Source organism: Eublepharis macularius, chromosome 2 (genome assembly GCF_028583425.1).
Source record: "Eublepharis macularius isolate TG4126 chromosome 2, MPM_Emac_v1.0, whole genome shotgun sequence".
Classification (NCBI taxonomy): Eukaryota; Metazoa; Chordata; class Lepidosauria; order Squamata; family Eublepharidae; genus Eublepharis; species Eublepharis macularius.
Window position 1 is genome coordinate 45,303,042 of NC_072791.1, and position 22,283 is coordinate 45,325,324.

A 22,283-nucleotide genomic window follows, 5' to 3' on the forward strand; every position below is an offset into this window, starting at 1 on the left:
AAGTCACTCAGAGACAGCTCCACAAAGAAGCACTGCAGAACTGAAGACACATGCCCTATTCTCTAGATGCTGTCTGGGGGTAGGAGGGGTAGAAAGAGAAGAGCACAGTATCATGCAGCTACCAGAATGGCTAATCTTCCTTCAGGCAATTTTAGGACAGTCTCTCATAAGCCAGGAAAAGCTACCTGGGATCCCTTACAGGTTCATTTTTTTATATTTCCTTGGTGACTTTTCCCCTCTGCTTTCTCTGGAGATCTTTCTCTAAGGGCAACAAAGAGTTGCATGTGTGTGTTGGAGTGTACGTGTAGTTAACTCAGTCCTTGGTTTTAGAGGCAGCATGCCACTGAATAGAAGTTGTTGAGGGGAAAGGGGCAGAGCTATTTTGTTCATGCTCTGCTTGTAGGCTTCTGGAGAGCGGGGGGGGGGGAAGGCTACACTGGCATATGGTAAGCGACCATAGAAAACATGCCTAAATGGACCCTTGGTCTGACCAACAGGCTGCTCTTATGGCAATTAAATCTTTCTGCCTTTTTTCTTCCATAACTCCAAATTCACTCAGCCTAAAGATGTAGGCCTCATCATCTTTGGAAAAATAATGATCTAAACATCTAAAGCCTGAAAGAATTCGGCTGAACTCAAAACTTGTCAGGCCCTGCTCCCTATAAAAGAAGCCTTCAATCTACAATAGCAATATAATCGATCCTTAGAATGGTGCAACTCTACTTAGGATTCTACAGTTCATCTCTCAGACCACTGAGCAAGCCTAAGAACCTAAGAGCACTGCTAGATCAGACCAGTCCATCTAGTCCAGCAGCCTGTTTTACACAGTGGCCAACAGACTTGCAAGTTCCCCAGTGGGGGCAAGGGATCCCCCACTCTCTACCCTCTGCTACCTCTCACTTAGCTGGCAGGGGTAAGAAAGGTATGGGAATGCAGTGCTGGGGGCAAAGGGTGTTCCAACATGTTCAAGGGCACCCCCACATGTGCTCTCATTAAACCAGGAATGCTGCATCGTGCCATTCCTGGCTTGATGTGAACATTGGACTATAAATCCAAACGGAAAACATATAAAGTTGGAGACAATAGATAACAGAGAAGGAATTCACAACTACTTATGAATTAAAATCATTAAAACTATTCAAAAGCAAGGTGGCACCCATATTTTGAGGGATGGACTATTAAGAATATGGTTTCAATGTAGAAATAGGTTAAGTCCACCGACTTTGCTAATAGATGCCTATTATGATGCTACTACGAGAAATAAAAAAGACCATATGAACTATGAGTATATGATGGATAAGCAAGGGAAAATAAAAACATGGCAAGAAATTCAATCACAAGGAAAAATATCTCATGGTTGATATATTATGAATTGGTATCCAAACTCAAAGAACAACTATCCAAAGAAGGTGGCTGATTAAGAGATAAAACAATGTTTAAACAACTAATTAGTGGAGAGTCTTAGGAAAAATATACCAAATATACAATAATATATATGCCACAGAATCAGAGCAATCAAAAATTGCATGATAAAGGACACTGCAAAAGCTAACAAGGATTATAGTAGAAGGTGCTGGAAATGTCAATGTAAGGATGCAACATTCTATCATATGTGGTGGACATGTAAGAAGGCAAGAAAATATTGGCCAAAATTCTTGGAGAGAGGCAAAAGGTTTTAAAGTTTTGCTTTGAGCTGAACTCTAAAAATATGTTATTAAATATTTTACCTAGTAATATTATAAAAGCACACAGCAAACTTTTTAAGTATATGGTGATAGCAGCAAGAGTAATATATGCAGCAAAATGGAAGACAGAACCTTGTTCAGATGGAACTGAGTGGATGAACAAATTGTATGAATATGTGTCTATAACCAAATTAACTTCTTATATACATAACAGACCAATTTTAAAATTTTGAATATAAAATGTTGAGTGTATGTAAATAAAGAGATGGAGAGGACAAACAGTTGGTAGTATAATATATGCTGCTATATATTCTGTTTCTATTATTTTTATGTACTGTTATATTTTGCTGGTTATTCTATGCATTGTTTACTGTCTTTACTGTTTACTATTTTTTCCTTTCAAATAAAATTTAAAAGTTCAAAAAAAGAATATTTCCTTTAGTCTTTCCTTAATCTATTCATTAATTTTATTGCATGCCCTCAAGTATCTAGTGTTTTGGGGGTCTGTTGCCAGTTGGCTAAGGGGGAGAACAGATGCAGTGCTGGCTCAGCGTTTAAGGGTACATGACCTGCAAGCTCCTGTAGGAGCTGAAGGTTATCACCTGTTCTAGTCTTGTCTCCTCGATGGGTCTGCCCTCACTTCCCCTTCTGGTTAGCAAACTACATGCTGAGATGTCTCAGGTCAACACAGCAGTTCAAGTTCCACTACAGGAAGAGCTCCATCAAAGACTAAAATCCACAACAATCCATCAAAGACAGACTATTTTATTGCAGTTTATCACTGACACCTTTCCTCCAAGCAGCACAAGCCTGTGTGCATTCCTCCATTTTATTCTCATTACATCCCTGTGAGATGCAGGTAGGGTAGAGGTGTGACTGGCCCCAAATCAGCAATTTCATGGCCAAGTGAGGATTTAAATCCAGATTTTTCCTGTCTAGAGCTCAAACCAGACGGTCTGGTGAGAGATCTACCCACTGGGGACAGTCAGTGGCTCAGAGCTGGAATATCTGCTTGGCACAGAGAAGGTCTTAGGTTCAATCCCTGGCAACTCCAGTTTTAAAAAGTATTAGGTGGTAGGTGATGCGAAAGACCTTTACCTGTGACCCCAGAGAGCTGATGCCAGTCAGAGTAGATAATACTGAACTTGACAAATGATCTGACTCAGTATAGGGCAACTTCACATAACCATGTGACCTCAGCCACAATAGGGCACACTCGTTTATGTCCTCCCTTCTCTTGACCAGCTTGCACTGAGCTTTTGCAGCATACCGAGCATTTTACTTTGGCCTTCTCTTCTGTCATGTCAACAGAAAGTTTCTGCCTTCCTCCATCGGGTAAATCACGAGATCAGCTATAAGCCCTGTGCAAGCCATGTGGGCCAAAAGTAAGGCTCTCTGAATTTCACTTCCCCTTGTGCAAGTTCCTTCTGCATCCCTTAAATGCACTGCAGCTGTTCCCTTCCTTGCCAAATTGGCAACAGAGTCTTCCTCATCTTGTCTGACTGTGAGAACCATAACTGTGGAGCCTCCTGTGTTTCATCATCCCAGCAGGGCAAGAATAAGCAATTTTGTATGGCTGACTGATGGCTGGGAAGGCTGAGGCAAGCAAAGAAAAGACACGAAGAGACAACAGCAGAAGACTGAGGCATAGCAAGAGTGAAGGTAACGCTCAGAGCAGAGATACGGTTTAGTAGGTAACAGTAAGACTTAGAGCCACTTGACATGTTACAGTCAGAAGGGTTATGTCCCATCCAGTATATTCCAGGCACTCAAAATATCAAAAAAAACCCTGTAAGAACATCTAAAAACCACATTAGCAAATACACATCACCAACACTGTAACAATCCAGGAAAGGCCTGCTAGAATATGCAGGCGTGCTTTTAGGGTTGCCAGGTCCCTTTACCCACCCAGCAGAAGCAGAGGGGGCTTGGCACTCACCTGTCTTCTCTCCTCGTATGGGTACTCCCAGTTAGAGTTGCCAGCCTCCAGGTAGTGGCTGGAGATCTCCCAGAATTACAACTGGTCTCCATGCCACAGAGATCAGTTCACCTGGAGAAAAAGGCTACTTTGGGGGGTGGACTCTATGGAATTATGCCATGCCAAGGTCTTTTCCTTCCCGATTCGGTTTCGTTTTCTCAGCCATGCCGGACGCTCCTCTCGGCTGGTCTGGGAGGAAACGACCGGGCACCCTGACCGGGCGGCTGACCCGCAAGGATTAGCCCCCAGGACTCCCAGGGAGGGAGCCAGGGTCCGGGACGCGGCGGGAAGAACTCCCCGAAATCAATGCGGGGGGGGAATTGCCCGTTTGTCCCTATGGAGGCCGGCAGATGTGCGCGGCGCCTCGAGTGCCGCCGGGCAACGAGAAACGGCAAGTAAAAGAAACAGGCGGAAGCCTGTAAACAAGCGAATCCCTTCTGTTCTACAAGCGTTTGTGAAGGAGAGGTTGATCTGAAGAAGACTCGCTCTTCCCCTTCGTTGAGTTCCAGAATTTTGTTGGCGCCCCCCCCCCCAAATGGCAGCAAAGAGGCAAAGTCCCGCTCTCGGTAAGTCAATCTCGGCTACCTTGCAGAAGGGGGAGTCGCTCGAAGAGTTGGTACGCAGGGCGGTGGTGGAAGCTATAAAACCCTTTGTTGACAAGCTGAACGAAACTGATCAAAGGGTGGGCTTAATTGAAAGCGAGGTGAAAACCATTAAGGCAGCAGCGGGGGGGGCAGAAAAGTCTGCTCTGGAAAGTGCGTCACTTGTGAAGGCTACAAAAAAGGACCTGAAGTTGGTGGAGAACCAGCTGATCGGGCTACAGGTGGAACGAACGCAGACAATTTTGCGTCTCCAAAACGTGAAAGAGGAGGAAAATGAGGATCTGTGGGATTTGGTCTCGGAATTACTGGCGACACCCGCGAGGACGACTAAAGAAGAGGTTAAAAGCGCCATTTTGGAGGTCCGTCGGGCTTCTTCAAAATATGCAACAAAGCGACAGTTGCCTCGTGAGATCATTATTGACTTTTCATCTAAAAAGATTCGGGACACCATCCTATATAACTCATACAATGCGGATTTGGACTTTATGGGTTTGAAAGTCAAGATTTTGAAGGACGTTCCATTTCTAGTCCGGAAACGGCGTTTTAAATATAAAAAGTTTGTAGCACTTCTGAGGGACCATGGAATAAAGTACAAATGGTTATTCCCGGAAGGAATATGGTTCAGATATAAAGATCAGGCCTATAAGATATTATCAGAAGATCAACTAAAGGATTTTGAGAATAAAAACCCAGAACTCTGCTGCACCAAGAACGAAGAAAAGGAGGAGCCGGAGGGGGGGGGGAGGAGGAGAGCATCGCAACAGCAGTTGCACAGAGAGAATTGCGTCCGGGACCTAGAAGGGGGAGGAAAGTTTAACCAGAATTTGAAATGTTTATTCTCTGTATGATTAACCACTCCATCATTATTTTATGGAGCTATTTTTGTATTGACAGTATGAAGGGAAACATTGAAGTGTAGTGTTTAGTGTTTGTAGTTCATTCCCCCCCTTTTCTTTTTCCACCCCCCCTTTGTCCCTTCCCTCTCCCCTTTCCTTGTGATAGTTTTGTGTAGTGTTTTGTAGCTATGAAAAATAAAAAATTTATTAAAAAAAAAAAAAAAAAAGGTCTTTTCCTTCCCCAAACCCCACTGTCTCCAGGTTTCTCCAGGTTTCACCCCCTAGATCTCCAGGAATTTCCCAACTTGGAGCTGGCAACCCTACTCCCAGTGTGGCACAATGATGTTATTTCCAGGAGTGACCTCATCGTGCAGTGTCCAGGAGTGCTCCCACGCTTCGCACTGAGCTAATTTGAGCCTCATCTGGACTCTTTGGGGCCAAAATCAGCCTGGTGCAAAGCATAAGAGTGCTCCCAGGCCCTGCACAATGACATCACTCCAGGAAATGACATCATCACATCACACCAGGAGCATACCTGAGAAGTCATAAAGAAGGATTTCCTTTCCTATGAGTACTACCTACTCCTACTTTAACATACAAAGCGGCCTTCACATTTCCCTGGGGAAAGGACCTGTTTCTCCAAGACGAATTCACTTCACTCCAGAACATTATTCCTTGATCTTCATGAAAACAAACCTCTGATAAAAGGGGCAGATAAAGGGGCACTTGGGTTCTTCTTACTCACTTTCTACAGCCAACTCTGTGGTTTGAACTCTCAGGCAAAACGCCCCCTAAACACAAAATAAATAATTCACCCACTTAAAAATGGAGATCCAGTAAAGCTTTTGATTTCCAACAAAATCTGTATCTGAGCCCAGATTATAGTTTCACACAGTGCAACAATCAGTTCAGAGAACAGTTTTAATGACCTATCCTTAAGGCTTAAAGGCAAGCCAGCCAGCTAATTTCAAAGCAAGCATGGGACTGCGTATTCTTTAATACTTTCTACTAAAGAAGATTGACAGATTTCATTACTAAAACAGCATGACTTCTCATGCACATTTGGAAAGAGAAAATAAAGTTATTTTGCATTAACAATGGAAGAATGTTGAGGTGTTTAAACAATCCTCAAATACATGTTCATGAATAAACACTTTTTAAAAACATCCAGACACAAATCTTGTGTCAAAAAGCATGAACAAGAAAAAATACAGCTAGAGGAAAGGGTCCACACAACTTTGTTGAGGCTGTTGTTACTTTTGTATTCTCAGAACAAGGAGTGGGCAGCACCAGAAAATGACTGCCAAGGTCAGACATGAGAATGACTAAACCCAAAATGGCTGCTGTAAAGGAACAAAATGTAGGGAGGTTCTAAGCCGAGCATCTTCCTACATTGGAAGCAGCTGTTTCCAAATGGATGCTCCCTGCAGACACAAGGTGATGCCTCCTGGACTTTTCTGAAGCAGCTGCTGATACAACAAGATAAAGACAGGACTGGCTCTTTGCTTTGGAGAAAGGTACCTTTGGGATGAAGGAAGTGGGTGCCAGAAAACAAACAAGACAAGGTAGAACCTTTATTGGCATAACCGTAACAGTGTCGAAAACAAGTGGAGCCTTTTAATTGTTAAACATTCTAAAGCCAGAAAACAAACAAGGGTGCCATGGTGGGATCTACTAATAATAGGGTTATTAATCTAAAATGATTCTGTTTTCATCAACAGGCTATCGGCATTATACCTCTGATCCTCAGCAGAAAGCTAAAAGTTATGTAGGAGACACTGGGGCCCCAACAATGTTCTCCCTACCCAGCATCTTCCTCAAACTAAGGCAGGTGTGAGAATTAACAGGTAATGGTGGTGTTCTTAATTTGTCATCCTATCTATTAATTTTCCCCTGCAAAAATTTCCTCTTTGATTTCAAAAAGAGGATTTTCGTTCAATGACTGAAAAGAACAAAAGTAAGCTTGGAGAGAAGGGTGCTTACAGGGAAGAATCCCACCCACTCTCTTGAAGGTTTTCCTTGACTTTTAATTCTAGTTATTTCAAAAAACATGGGTTTGAAAACATCTTTGCCAAAATATTGTATGATTCTATCCTTATACACCATCTTCACATGTTCACTCTGTTTTTCTGCATGACTTGGCAGCAGTGACCTCCAGCCTTTGAGACCTGGGATCCACCATTAACCCCTAGGTGAGGGATCTCCAATCTTTTTCAGCCTGTGGGCACATCTGGAATTTTGAGAGACGGTGATGAGCACTATATCAAATTGGTTACCACAGGAGGTAGAGCCAAACCCAAAATGGCTGCCATGAGAGGGGGAGCTGAATAAAATACTTCCCTTCTCACACTTCTTGGGAAGAAGGAAAGCCTGAAGGAGAAATGAAACCACACATTGACTAAGAAAATCCAAGTGCTTACCAGTCCCTCTTGATCCTCCTGTGAAAAACCCTTTCATTTGAATGAGGGCAGCTAATAACAAGCCCTGACTAATAATGGCCTCACCTACTTTCTGAAAAGCTCAGTGGGCGCCATGGTGCCCACAGGCACCACACTGGGGAACCCTGCTGTAGATAGCAACATGGGATTCCACTAAGCTGCAAGCATGTGACTTCCCAGTTACAAGTCAAGGAGGCAGCCAGAGTCAGGGTTGCCAGCTCCAAATTGGGAAATTCCTGGAGATCTGGGGGGGGGGGTGAAACCTGGAGAAAGTGGGGTTTGGGGAGGGAAAGGACCTTGGCACAGCATAATTCCATAGAGTCCACTCCCCAAAGTAGCCTGGAGACCAGTTGTAATTCCGGGAGATCTCCAGCCACTACCTGGAGGCTGGCAACCCTAGCCAGAGTTATCATCTCACCAGTGGTCAAAACCAGGGCAGAGGACCTCAGACTAAGGAAACCAGGCACAGGAAACACAAGCCGAGTACCAGGTGTACCATAACGAGGAACTAGATACAGGTCCTAACAGTGAAGGAATACTCTCCACTGATGAGAAATCTCATCTCACCATCCTTGATGCTTTTCTCTGCTTGCACACAGAGAGAGAGAGGAGGTGCAGTGTCCTTGCTCTCTATGCACACGTTAGCAAAAATTTCTTACAAAAAGGGGGAGGCTCTACAGGGGCCTGTAACTCAACATGCAGGGCTCTGTGACCCACCCGAACATCTCAGTTGATGGGTTGAAGATCACTGCTTTAGATCTGCTGTATAAAGCATTATGTTGAAATGCTAAAAGCTAAATTACCAGCTTCTGCTATGCATGGTGGATATTTCCATGCAGCAGCACAGTTGCCCTCTGGCGAGAGCAAGTTTACAGTTCCTTGAATATATGTGAAGTGAGTCATGCCACCAGTAGTATAGAACTGTGAAAATTTGCAGGGTGTGGTAACTGAGAGGACGTATCCCTATGTTTTGGGGTCATAACAGCACTAACTTGCAAAAAAAAAAAAAAGATTCACTACCAATGTATTGTCGAAGGCTTTCACGGCCGGAGAACGATGGTTGTTGTGGGTTTTCCGGGCTGTATTGCCGTGGTCTTGGCATTGTAGTTCCTGACGTAGTTCCTACAATGCCAACACCACGGCAATACAGCCCGGAAAACCCACAACAACCATTCACTACCAACCTTGAACAAAATTTTCTTTGCCTGGTTTTCCACACCATCCAACAATTCCATCCCAGCCTTTTCTTAGCCTTTCCAGTTTTGTGAAGGATGATACAGGAATCTGTACCTGCCTTCTGGTCTTCTTGCAATATTTCCTTTGTGTGTTTCCATTTGTACTTATAGTTTCAGACCTTTTGATTGTTGGCTATTTCTTTCTCACAATTCCTCACCCCAAGATGGCAACAATACTCATCTATGAAAAAGTATCTGAGATGGAAGGCTGTTTTGCAATATCATTTTCTCCCCTTCTACCAAGAAATGCAATTTTATTATTTATTTTACCACATTTTGTCCAGTCCTTCCTCCAAGAAACTCAGGGAGATGTACATCATTCTTCCCTCCTCTATGTTATCATCACACCAACCAACCTGAGAGATAGCTTAGGCTGAGAGAGAATGATTCACCAAAGGTCACCCAGAAAGCTTCATGGAATACTGAGATTTGACTCTCCTAGATCCCAGTCCAACATCTTAACTACTACACCACACTGAGTCTCTGAGTACCAGTTGGTAATCACCATCAGCTCCATTTTCCTCTTTACCCTCACTAACTCCATTGGCACATTCTGCCTGTACAGAACTCACAGAACTCCACAACTTCCTTCTTAATAACATTCTCCCCCACCCAGCCAATTCAGAATGCCTATGCCAAAAATCACCTGACACCATTATTACACTGAAGCTATCACAGGCAGATTTCTGCTTTAGCCCTCAGTTTTGAATATTCACCATCAAGTTTCAGGGCAGATGATATGTTGTATTTGCTCTATGATCAATAAGGGATTTTCTTCCACTGTATACACTTTGGCTGCAACTTCTAGAGAAAAAAGGGCTTTTTAACCCTTCCTTCCCATGCCATTTCCCCTCTGAAAATCGCTACCTTCAGGCTGATTTGACTCTGCTGCAGAAATAGGGTTGCCAGCAAGTCTGTTAAAAAAAAAGAATACCTTGCACCCTTAAGAGAGGCTTAATAGGATGTTATCTGATGTTGCTTACCTTCACAGCACAAAAAACTTTAACTGTCCCTTTCCACACATTAAGCCTCTGTTAAAAGAACAGGACGTTGTTCTCTAGGCCTGCGCCAAACTTAAGTGGAAAGAATACAGTTCTCATCCAACTTTCACACTGGAGCTTGCAAGTGGCAATTTGAGGAGGGAACCCCCCTTCCCAGTCTCTCTCAGAAAACGACAGCCCCAGCAGCTGCTATCTGTAACAGCTTTAAAATTACTGGATTACATGATATCATGTAACTCTGCCCAGAGTACCTCCCATTGTGTTGATCCAGGCATATTATTTTCCTCATCCTCCTTTCTTGCTCCATCAACTCCATTATGAAAGGGAATGGGTACATGAGAGGTATGCAAAAGAGTGCCATAGTTAACCTTCCTCACTTTCCCCATGCAGCCTTGATCTAAATCAAGGTCCTAAGCAGACATGGACATGAACCAGAAAAAAACCAAACCATAGAGTTCATGATTCGTGGGGTTTCCACGAACCACTAACCACAAACTGGCATGAAACTGGCCCAGTTACAAACCAGTTCATGGTTTGTGGGGTTTAAATGCCCCTTTCCAGCAGGGAAGGGGGCATTTAATCGTTTAAAGGGCCCACCTGCCAGCTGATAGTTTAAAGGGTCCTGCCCCTTGCAAGCGGCAGGGCCCTTTAAACTCCCCAAACTGCAGTGCCCACCCCCACCCCCAGCCCCTCATCTTCCCCCAAGCCCCAGCCCCCCACTTACCTTCCCTCTGATGCTGGGGTGATGGAGGCCTCCTTCACTGCCCTGCAGGCTCATGCAGCAGAGAAGGCCAAAAACGCCCTTTCTGCCCCTCAAATGGCAGCCACCGCTCCACCACCCCAACATCAGATGGAAGGTAAGTGGGGTGCTGGGGCTTGGGAGGGGGCTGGGGGTGGGCCGTTTAAAGGGCCCTGCAGCTTGCAAGTGGCAGGAAAAGTTTAAATGGCCATTTCCCCCAGGGAAATGGCCACTTAAACTGGCCCTTTAATACAAACCAAACGAACCAGTAGTCCAGTTCGTGGAAGTTCATGGAAATGAGCTTCCATGAACCCTGGTTCGCGAACCCCGAACCGGACTGGTTTTTGAGATTTTTTGGTTCGTATTTAGGTTCGTGCCCATCTCTAGTCCTAAGTAGCTATTATTCAGTATTAAACAACAGGAGGATCCAATCACAGATGTCCCAATATTTCATCTGATTTGGCACACAGGTGTTATGCCCCCTCCCTGTCCCCAGGAGCCATTATCTATGGCAGTGGTCCAGTTACAAAGACCTGGTGAAAAGGGGGGACTTCCCCTCTGCCTCAATACGGCTTTCTGCCATTGTCTTTTAAATGAGACCCACATGCATAGCAAGCATGCATCTAGATCTTTCCAGGTATTTTACACTGCACACATGAACACAAGTTAAAGCACTCTGATAACAAGGACACAGCATCACCATATGAAACAGCTGCCCTAAACTTGCTTTGAGGAAGAAAGCAATTATTTGATACCAATTTCCCCAATCAGGTTCTGAAACTGGAAGTGAATCTAACTGGAGATAAATAGACTGGGAGAGGGCATTTTCAGGGGAGGGCCCTTACTGCAGTGGGAGAGCATCTACTTTGCATACTGAAGGTCCAAGGCTCAATCCCCAGCAAGTCCTGTTAAAACGATCAGGTAGTAGGTGTCATGCAAATAGGTGTCATGATATACCAAAAGGGTCTGGCTCAATATAAGGCATGTGTTCAGCAGAAACAGAAGGGATTAAATATTCCTACCTCTTCTGTGCTATAAAGCAAACTACAAGTTACATTTTTCATGAGTTCCCCATAGGGACTTGCAGCCATACTGCAAGTCCAAGTGGCAACTTGTGTGTAAAAGTCCAAGACCGTGGCAACTTTGAGGGGCTCCTGCCTTCCCCCCCCCCGCCCCGCCTTTCAGCATTTATTGGTTGGATAACCAGATTTGGTATATACCTGAATTTCCCCCCGTATTATCAGGCTAATGGCCCTTTCCCTTCTCCAAACCAAAGACAGAAAGGGGAGGAGGTGGTACAAAGGACTTACTTGTAGGTTTTTGTTCTGTCCAACCAGATGCCTGAAATTAAAGCTCCAACCATGCCAGATACTATAATTGTAAGACCAATCCTGCCAGCATTCAACTCTTCTCCCTGAAGTAAAACAAAGAAAAAGAGAGAGGACAGCTAATCTTCATTTGCAAGAAAACGGTTTGTTCATTGCAAGGGTAGGCTGGGCAGGTGCAATTGCCAATAATGGACAGTTTTTGCAATGGAGGGAAGTGAGCACTGGGGTCTCACAAGGATCAGTATTGGCACTGGATACTAGAAAAGGATTTTGGAATCCCTACTGGGGAGGCAAGCAGCTAGAGATGCCAACTTCCAGGTAGTACCTGGAGATCTCCTGGAATTACAAATGATCTCTAGACAACAGAGTTCAGTTCCTCTGGAAAAAAGAGCTACTCTGGAGGGTGACCTCTATGGCATTCTACACCCATGAGCTCCCTCCACCCCCGACTCCACCCCCAAAATCTCCGGAGTTGGTAACCGTACCAGCAGCTGGGCAGCAGGGAGTTGCAAAAGGAATCCAGTTGCCAAGCCCTGCAGGGGCAAGCCAGGGTTTGTGTTCCTACATCACACAGGAAATGATGTCATTTTCCAGCTATTTGGTTGGCACAGGTGCACTTCATGCACATGCCTCAGAATTGCCTCTCCCATTTCACTGTGCCTCCCCCCTACTCGTGGGGGGAATGGGGAGAGGGGGGGAGAGAACACATGCACACCCTGGGTGAAGCACCTTCCAGCAACTTTTCTGCAAATCATGCTGTCTCAGCCCTACTTTGCACATGAGAATGAAACTATAGGGCAGAGATGAAAAGTACAACTTGGCACCCTGGAAGAAAATACTAATTAGTTTTACAGAAGCTTCTCTTCCACTTCCAAAATGATCATACACTCTCACCCTTTTTATTTTATTAGTGGTAATATTTTCTTACTTGAGTTAGTGTCATCAATGTTTATTTGTTTATAATTTATAGTCCACCTTTCTCACTGAGAATCAAAAGGAATTACATAGCATAGGTTAATGCAATCAGTGGCTGAGACACGACATAAACAGTATAATAGGTACAGATAGCATAAATTCAAACACAGAGCCAAAACTGCCCTGAAACAAAACATAAGCAATTTGATTTTTGTTTTGTCATTCTGTGGGGGGAAATCAGTTACTTTATAGAAAAATCAAACAAATATAGTGAGAGAGGTTCAAAGGCAATTTCAAGCCTCAACTATGCCTTCTTAGATGCCCACCTTAATTCTTCATTCTTTTCCTTACTAGGGAGATGCCAGAGCAGCATATCACAGAAGTCTATCATTTTGCAAGGGCCAATATTTGAACAGCTCGATATCAAGAGAAAGGCAAATCAGTGCAAAACTTTTGAATGGAGTCACTTACCGGATAATGCATCATCACCATGCGGTTTAACAAAGTTGAAAGAGCATAGAAGCAGCCTGTGTTCAAGCCTGGAAGACCGATAACAAGACAGCCAAATCATAGCATGCTCTAGTTTACAGGGGCAATATGCCTACCTAAACAGCCAGGCCCTCCAGCATAGAAGTCTATCTAAAAACCTGTTGCTTGTCTCAGGTCATCCAGAGAGTTCAGAACTGAACTGGCATTTGAACCCTTCTCAGAGTTCGGTGGTACCCTTAGACCAGCATTCTTGTCCTATTTATTTTAGTTTTTCCCCTCACCAACTTGATACAAAACTTCAGATGTTTTTTCTAAATATACACACAAGCCATTCCTCTTCCTGCAACTGTGTACTTGGTTTACTGAAGAGACAAACCTTAAACAATGCTAAATGAAGACAAAGAATCAAGATAACGACCACAAAGAAGACAATGTGTGATTTAATTTTTTTTTGCCCAAAACTAAATAACTGAAAGCTTGTAAAAAGTCAAAAAGTTCAAACTTTTAGAGTAAAAAATAAAAAGTAAAAATCTTGGAAGCAGAATGTGGCACTAATTGTCCCGCTTCTTCAGATGACTTCCTACAGGAAATGGTATAAATTAATTGGACGTTCCCTAATGTTCCACCCACTAAAGCCAAACAAGTTAACCTGACAGAGCACACTTTTATTGCAGCACAAACATCTCCCTTTTATATACCACACTGATAAGTCAGAGTTGAGATACCAATTACACCAGGTGACTAAGAGATGCCCCACCCAAGTCATCGTATCAGGGTCAAAAAGCACTCAGAGCTGCTGAGTTGTTCTTGGCCGAGACCTCACTTGCAACCCATTTCCCTCATCTAGAGCCAACAGAGAATATTAGCAAGATCACAGTAGCCCAGATCTATGAATACTTCCACATAAATCCATAAGCATCCAAGAAAAAGCTGCTATGATTTTCCAAAGGAAGAGTCTTTTACAGTGGAAAACTAGACCAGAATAATAACCGGAAGTGTTAATGCATTAGTGCGGAATTTGATATTTTTTTAATGCAAAAATTACCAATTCAGGGGAGGGGGCAAAATTTCTGCTGCAATATAGGACAATTAGATCTAGACTGGAAAAACAGCACAGGGGAAAGGGAGTGTTAAACTCCCTCTCCCTGTGCCATCTCTCCAACCTGATTCAGTCCCTGACAAGTTCCTCTGAAGTTTTTTTAAAAATCCATGGATGTATCCGAGTTTTTATTAGTTAGAGGGAAACAGTAAGAAGACTACAATCAGGTGACCTGCCTGCCCTAATTATTTCTGCTGACATCCATGCCTTCATTCACCATCAGTATTGATTAGGTCAGGGCCTGCTTTTCTCTTCAAAGCTGCCTGCTACTGAGGACCCCATCCACAATAAGAATAATAATTTGGTCACATTGCTGAGGAATCCAAAACTGGTATGGGGTGACTCTTCCTCAAAACTGCTAAGGCAATGAAGGCATTACATAGTTTATCTAACACACAGTATCACAAGCTGCAGAATGGAAAGTTACAAAGATGGGTAATACAGTAGAAGAAATTTTAAGAACAAGGCAAGTAACCCCCTAAGTGCAAGTGTGCCACATGGCAGTGACCTCCTAACATTTCTGTTTTCCTAACAGGAAAGACTACGACATCTTCCTAAAACAATCAGCAAGTCAGTTACCAAGGGAGTGATAAGATGGGCAGGAAGCTGACAGAACACATTCCAATAGACCTGTAAAGAACATAGAGAGGAACAGTGTACCTTGCCCTTTACAACATATTCTTTTGGCAGGCCTTCTCACAGAAAAGGAGAGGCACTGAGGAACAGCCTTGATGCCAAATCTCGGGCAAGAAACTGTAATGGTCAGATATCTCCTGCTCTCATCCTTTGTATGTGTCATTCCCATAAAACTGCATCTCACCCCCACTCCCCAACTGCAAGTGACTAACATCAGCAGAAGACTTTACAGTTGCTTAATCTGGAAGTCTATTGTCAATGCGTGAACAAAAACAACAACACATAGCATCTCAGTCAGTCCTTCTGTATATTTGAAGAGAAGCCACCTTAAAGCAAATGTACTTTTTATTATGGGAGCCAGTAACTGTACAATTGAGGTCCATTTCTTATGTAACTAACAATAATTTTCTTTTAAAAGATGAATTTGGAAACATAAAGGGGGAAGTTGGGCAGCCACATGCAATACTAGAATCCAAGTTTTGCAGGACGTACTTAAGGCAAGTCCATAAACTGACCATATTGATAATCTTGATCATATGAAAAGTTTCCTTGCCTGCCCCATGCATTCTTGAGGTGCACCTCTCATTAGTATGCAAGCTCCTCATGGAAGATAACATGTGACAAACACCTTCCTCGCTATTAGCAAGTACTGTAGTGTCAACCCAAAGATGCATGAATGTCCCATCTTTTCTCTGAACCTCGTTATCCTAAATTATTATTATACTAGGGGGAGAAATCACCTGCCCCCAAAGCAGCATTATTACTAAATTCATGCTTTCACTCATACTTCCATTCCCAACAGCCTGTGTTGTATAGTGGTTAATCAACCAGGCTTGGATCCCAACTAGTACAAGTTCAAAGACTTACATTTGTGGAACATGATTTCCCTGCCTATCTCCTTCTGCGGGAACCCATAATTCCCCAAAACATCCAGTTCCTGGTTGTCCCCTAGATTTTTAGAGGACACTTCAAACCCCCAGATTCACATCTTCGCTGTCATGAAGCTCACTAAGTGACACTGAGCTAGTCACAGTCTCTCAGCCTAACTCACCTCACATGACTGTTATGATGACAAAATGGGGGGAACCATGTACATGACCTGAGATCCTTGAAGAACAGACAGAATAAAAACCTAATAAATTTCCTATCACAATTTAAGACAAAACAATTTTTTCCCTGAAATATACCTAGCATTATAAAAAGCTAATTTAGCCACAGTACTATATGGCTACAAATCTCTTAAAAGACATCTACCATCTGTTAAAATGAACCTTTCTCTTCCCTCATGGTTGATTGTTTTGAATCGCTTGGCATTCTGCAGTCCCTGTATCTCTGTTACAAAACTGCACGTCAAGGACGACAGGGGAAAGAGATTACAAGGAGTCTTTTTCAAGTCCAGGAACCGGAAAAGACTAAACATATTCTGATACCATCAGTTGGCATTTAATCAAATGCCTTAGATAAAGTGAGAAAATCTCTCAGGAAGGTCCATTTTCATTCCTTTGAGGGCTACTTATTAGTAACTGATCCTTGCTGCTTTCTTCGAAATCCCATTCCTCCAAATTAAAGGGGCAAAAACCAAGGTTTCTCTCTGAAAGTTGTTCTTCTCCATTTTCTCAAAAGAATTCAGAAGTAGAACAATACTAGGACTGTCTCTAGTAACTAATTGTGATGCTCAGAGCAGCAGAGATGACTGGACATAGAAAGAAAAAGACTCCACAGTACCAAATGTGAAAGGATGAAGAAATGCTGAAACACCCTGCAAAACAAGTTTTACCTCAAGAAGATTACTAGACTGTACACATGAAAAGAGTAAAAGGGATTCACTACATCTTTATCCAGCTTGAGTTATTCAACAAAACTGAAGCCTTATTTCAAAGACCAGTATGAAGACTCTCTTTTAAAAACTGCTTTATAGCTATTCCTCAAACAAAGTGATTGCTATAGCTGAATAGAACCCCAAGGGAACAAGAGGCATGTTGATCATTTTCTCACCTGCTTGGTAGGCAGATAGTGAGAAGAGTGAACTAAGATGGGAAAAGAAAACTATACTGGGTAAAACTGGCTTTTTTTCCCAGTAGTGGCAGACTCTTCTGTCCTGTTACCTTTGCTACCTCAATTTTGGCCTTCCAGAAGTTGGTCAAGGCTATTATTCCATAGAGCATTTGATGGTTTTATTGCCTAACCTGGGCCGATTCCAGACAGCCCTCCCCATGCCGAAACGTCGCACGTCGTCGCACGGAAAACGCGAAATATCGTGTTTTCTCACGCGAGTTTTGCGCGATGCCGCACGACATCGTGCAAAACTCGCGCGAGAAAACACGATATTTCGCGTTTTCCACACAACAATGAGCGACGTTTCGCCATGAGGAGGGCCGTCTGGAATCGGCCCTGGTTGTTTTAAATATGCTCTTGAGTTTGCTCTGTTGGTACTGACAAATGAGTAGAAACAGACTGACTGACTAAATAAAGTAGTAAAAGAAGAAGTTGCAGGCAAGAGAGACGAAAACTAAAACTGTAGTAATCGTGTTTAGAAAAAAATAATAAGGAAGTGAATCAGCGCTTTTCATGCATCTTCTGGAAGAAATGAATGTTTGAAATATTAACAATCTGAACTGGAAATATATATAGCTGTGGCTTAAATGAAAGGCCAAAAAGAAATAGAATCACATACAACCCTCAACTAGGGCAGGGATAACAACAACAACAAAAACATTTAAACTATATACTGCCCTTCAGGATAACTTAACGCCCACTCAGAGCGGTATACAAGGTGTGTTATTATTGTCCTCACGACAATCACCCTGTGAGGTGGGTGGGGCTGAGAGAGTTCCGAGAAGCTGTGACTGACCCAAGGTCACCCAGCTGGCTTCACGCAGAGGAGTGGAGAATCAAACCCAGTTTTCCAGATTAGAGTCCTGCCACTCTTAACCACTACACCAAACTGGCTCTGAATAATCTGAAAAGCCAAGAAAGGGGATGCATTAAATGATGACTAAATGCTGGATGTAACACTGGCAGCAAATCTCCTCAAGCAAGTATTGGTATTGGACTGCACAATGTTGTGTAGTGGTTAGTAACAGACTAGGATTTACAACACCTGGGTTCAAATCCTTGCTCTACCATGGAAACTTACTAGGTGACCTTGGTCCAGTCAGACACACTCAGCCTAATCTACTTTCCAGGGTAGCTATGAGGAGAGGAGAACAATGTAAGCCACTTTGTGGAGCAAAGCGAGGTAGGAATGAAATCACCAATAAATAAAACAAACTTAATGTAAATTTGTTTTTTTTAAATAACTTATTGAATTAGTTTTATTTTGGTTTAGAATGCCTGTGCTTTTATTCAGGAATGTGTCAAAGTCACTTCTTTATGGTTGTTGGGGGTTTCACCATCGTTCTCCAGCCGTGAAAGCCTTCGACAATACATCACTTCTTTATATTTAATCACTATATTTATGGCCTTGAGCGCACAAAGACAGTCAAAATATTCTCATAAATAAAATGAATAAATTAAGGAAGAACAGTTATTCTGAATTCTTTCCAAACAGAGAAGGGAACCTCACCATAACTAACTACCAACAGCACAAAATTGACATTGTGAAATAGTCGCAGAATAGATTGCAGATAAGAATATTCCTCAGGTGCTGCTGTGTGGATCAAGGCCTGGGCCCGACTTGGAGGATACTGTGGCTTTTCCTGGAAAACTGAAAACAAGCACAGAAGCGTAAGTCAGTGACACAGTAATTTAGTGTACCTGGTAATAGACAGCAATCATGGTGGCACAAGTGTAGAATCTTGCGGAACAAATCTTTATTAGCACCCAAACTGTGATGTTCACAGTGCAAGTCTTCTTGTCCACCACATGGTTTCTGAATAGGGCGGTCAGGCCTTTTCTGGCAGCTTTGTTTGCCTGCCGCTCTGATTGGCAACAAGATAATTTTTTTAAAAAAAAAGAGCAACATCAGCTACATTTTGATGTCACTTCTGGAGAAAACCCAGAAATGACATAGGGTAGCTCTAGAAATTGCTGGAAACTATTTCTGGAGATTCCTACAGCTACCCTATGTCTCTTCTAGGGTCCCCCCCCACACCCAGAAGTGATATCCCAATATAGCAATATTGCTTCTCCCATTTTCCTACCCCAACCCTATGTTATCTGGAGTTCTCCCATAATTAAAACTGATGTCAGACTACATAGATCAGGTCCCTGGGAGGAAAAGGTGGTTTCAGAGGGCAAATTCTAAGGCATCACATTCTCACTAAGCTCCCTCGTCTCCCCAAACTTCCTCCAAGACCTGCCCCCAAATTTCCAGGGATTCCCCAAGCCAGAGTAGGTAGTTGTTCTCCATAAACAAAAAACATTTCCTAGAATGTGTCTGGCACTCCTGAGCAGTCACACACCACTCAGGACAAGTTCCTTAAAACAATCACAGGCTTGGTTCAAAAGCAGCATGCAATCATGGTTTCAATGGTAGTCCGCATGGTCATCTGAACATGGACCACTCCACTAACGACAGTGTAAAGTTAGTTTATTGACCACACTGTTGATTTTTTGTGGTGAACAATACACACATTCTGGTTTAATCCTGGTTTGTTCCCTGGCACTGCCATCACTTCTGTACAATCCAGGATACCACCTGGCTTTCTGCAGGTGAGGTGGGGGGAAACAGCAAAGGCTTAAAAGTGATTGGCCTAAGTAATGATAGATTACTGGAGAAAAGCAGTTTATCTTTTTTTATGGCAGTAATAAAGATTTTAAGGTTAAGGAAAGAACAAGTTGGAGAGGGACTTTTCCCCCTTAAAGGAGATTTTTGAGAGGGAGATAATGACAGATTAGTGGCCCACTCAAAGCGGTGAACAAGGTCAGTGTTATTATTATCCCCGCAATACAGCTGGGGAGCTGGGCTGAGAGGAGTGGCTTACCCAATGCCACCTACTGAGCTCACGGGAGTGGCAGGATTCAAACCAGCAGCATGCTGATTCACAACCCAACCACAAAACCACTATGCTACAGATATGCTACTGAACGAGATACTTTATCCCTGTTGAAGTTATTGGTGATTTTACAACTTTGTAAAATAGTTTGGGGGAGAGGTAGACATTCTGATGGCTCCATAATGTCCTTTCCATGTTCCTCCTCCAAAGTCCTCCAAAGACAGGCATGAGAGAGTTTAAAGGGACTGACAAACCCTGACAATCACACCCTTTAGGGCACTGGAGACCTGAATTCTGGCTCTTCTGCTCCTCCAGTTCAACCAGACTTGTGTCCTGAGAGGTTTCGGCCATGCCAACATCATTTCCTGTTCTTTCCATTCACCCTATGTGCATGACTGAGCACCTTGCACAATACATTCATAATTCTCATCCACCCTTACTTCCCCTAACAACCGCACATGCCAGGACAGTCTGTGAATGTGTCCGTTATGCAGAAGACAGAAAATGCTGCTAATCAGCATCATCCACCCAGTCATGTTGGTCAGTCAGACATAGGAGACTGCTGTTACGCAATCAGAAGTAGGCCTTAGGATCACATATTCCCTCTTTTTCAAAGCAAGCCTTAACCTTACATCAATGTACAGGGTATTAAATTTGATTAATGCTAGCTTTGGAAAAGTTGACCTAGTTGCTTAAGGCAGCTAAAGGCCAAACATATTCCTGGAGTTTTACTGTAGCAAAGCTTCCTTTCCTGCTTTGTGCTGAGCAATGTCCTAATGGCTACAGGAATTCAGATCAAGATAAAATTATTATTGTAACTTACAGTTCATAGGTGTTTTATAGTAATATAATATATACATATACATTTTTAACTTCCCCCTTCAATTCCATCTCATTTTACTGTAATTTTTATAATGTATATCAATGAAAATGCCACATACATTATACATTATACATTATCCAGAAATTTTGATTTCCACTTTACAATGAATAGTATCCAGTTTTTTGCAAATCTATTTTGGCTGTTCCTTCTTTTTTACGGTTCCTTGAAGCCAATGGTCTTAGACTGGAGTAATTCTCCATAAAATTGAGCTGTAAAGCAGTAACTAGTTCAACGCTGTCTGTTCCCACACAATTTTTAGATACCCTAACAATATCACTCTCAGGTCTCTTACAGCATAATCCTAAGCAGAGTTACTTCAGACTAAGCCCACTGAACTCAATGTTAATATTCCATAGCCTGTCACTTCTCTGATCACAACTAAGATCTGTTCCCAAAAGGGAATTAATACTGAATAGTCGCAAAATACATGCATTATGTGTGTTGTGTGCCATCAACTTGCCTCTAACCTATGGCGACCCTATGAAGGAAAGACCTCCAAAACATCTTATCATTAACAGACTTGCTCAGATCCTGAAAACTGGAGGACATGGCTTCTTTTATTGAGTTAAATCATCTCATTTTAGGTCTCGCTCTTTTCCGACTCCCTTCCGCTTTTCCTAGCATTATTGACTTTTCCAGAGAATCTTGTCTTCTCATGATGTGACCAAAGTACGATAGCTTTAGTCTTGTCATCTTAGCTTCTAGGGAGAATTCAGATTTGATCTAATATCTGTCTTTTTGGATGTCCATGGTATCTGCAAAACTCTCCTCCAGCACCACATTTCAAATGAATCAATTTTCTTCCTGTCAGTTTCCTTCACTGGCCAACTTTCACATCCATACATGGAAATGGGGAATACCATAATTTGGATTATCTTGATCTTGGTTCCCAGAAAGACATCTTTATCTTTAAGGATCTTATCTAGCTCCCTCACAGCTGCTCTTCCAAGTCTCAATCTTCTGATTTCTTCATTGCAGTCCCCCTTTTGGTTGATGATTGAGCCAAGGAATAGAAAATCTTGAACAATTTCAATTTCCTCATTCTGAACTTTAAAATTATGTAATTCCTCATTACTTTTGTCTTCTTGATGTTCAGCTGTAATCCTGCTTTGATGCTTTCTCCTTTAACCTTCATCAGTAGCTGTTTCAAGTCTTTACTATTTTCTGCCAGTAACATGGTGTCATCTGCATATTTCAAATTGTTAATGTTCCTTCTACCAATTTTCACTCCACCTTCTTCTAGATCTAATCCATCTTTCCTTATGATATACTCTGCATAGAAGTTGAACAGGTAGGGAGATAATATGCATCTTTGTCTGACACCCTTGCCAACTGGAAACCATTTATCCAGAGTACAAATTGCACGTCAAAACAATCAGATGTTGTGGCACCCCCATTTCTTTTAAGACTCTCCATAGCTTTTCATGATTCACACAGTCAAAAGCTTTGCTGTAATCTATAAAATACTGGCTCATTTTCTTT

General features: G+C 42.7%; 1 protein-coding gene across 2 annotated transcripts in view; it reads right to left on the minus strand.

Moving 5' to 3' along the window:
- FLVCR2 (FLVCR heme transporter 2) overlaps window positions 1–22,283 on the minus strand; it is a 55,400-nt gene that overhangs the window by 14,811 nt on the left and 18,306 nt on the right. For both annotated transcript variants that reach the window (XM_054970999.1, XM_054970998.1), the window contains exons 3-5: window positions 18,547–18,687; window positions 13,229–13,296; window positions 11,825–11,928 (exon numbers count right to left, since the gene is read on the minus strand). In XM_054970999.1, coding sequence (XP_054826974.1) covers window positions 11,825–11,928; window positions 13,229–13,296; window positions 18,547–18,687 — 313 coding nt within the window. The remainder of the gene's footprint in view (window positions 1–11,824; window positions 11,929–13,228; window positions 13,297–18,546; window positions 18,688–22,283) is intronic.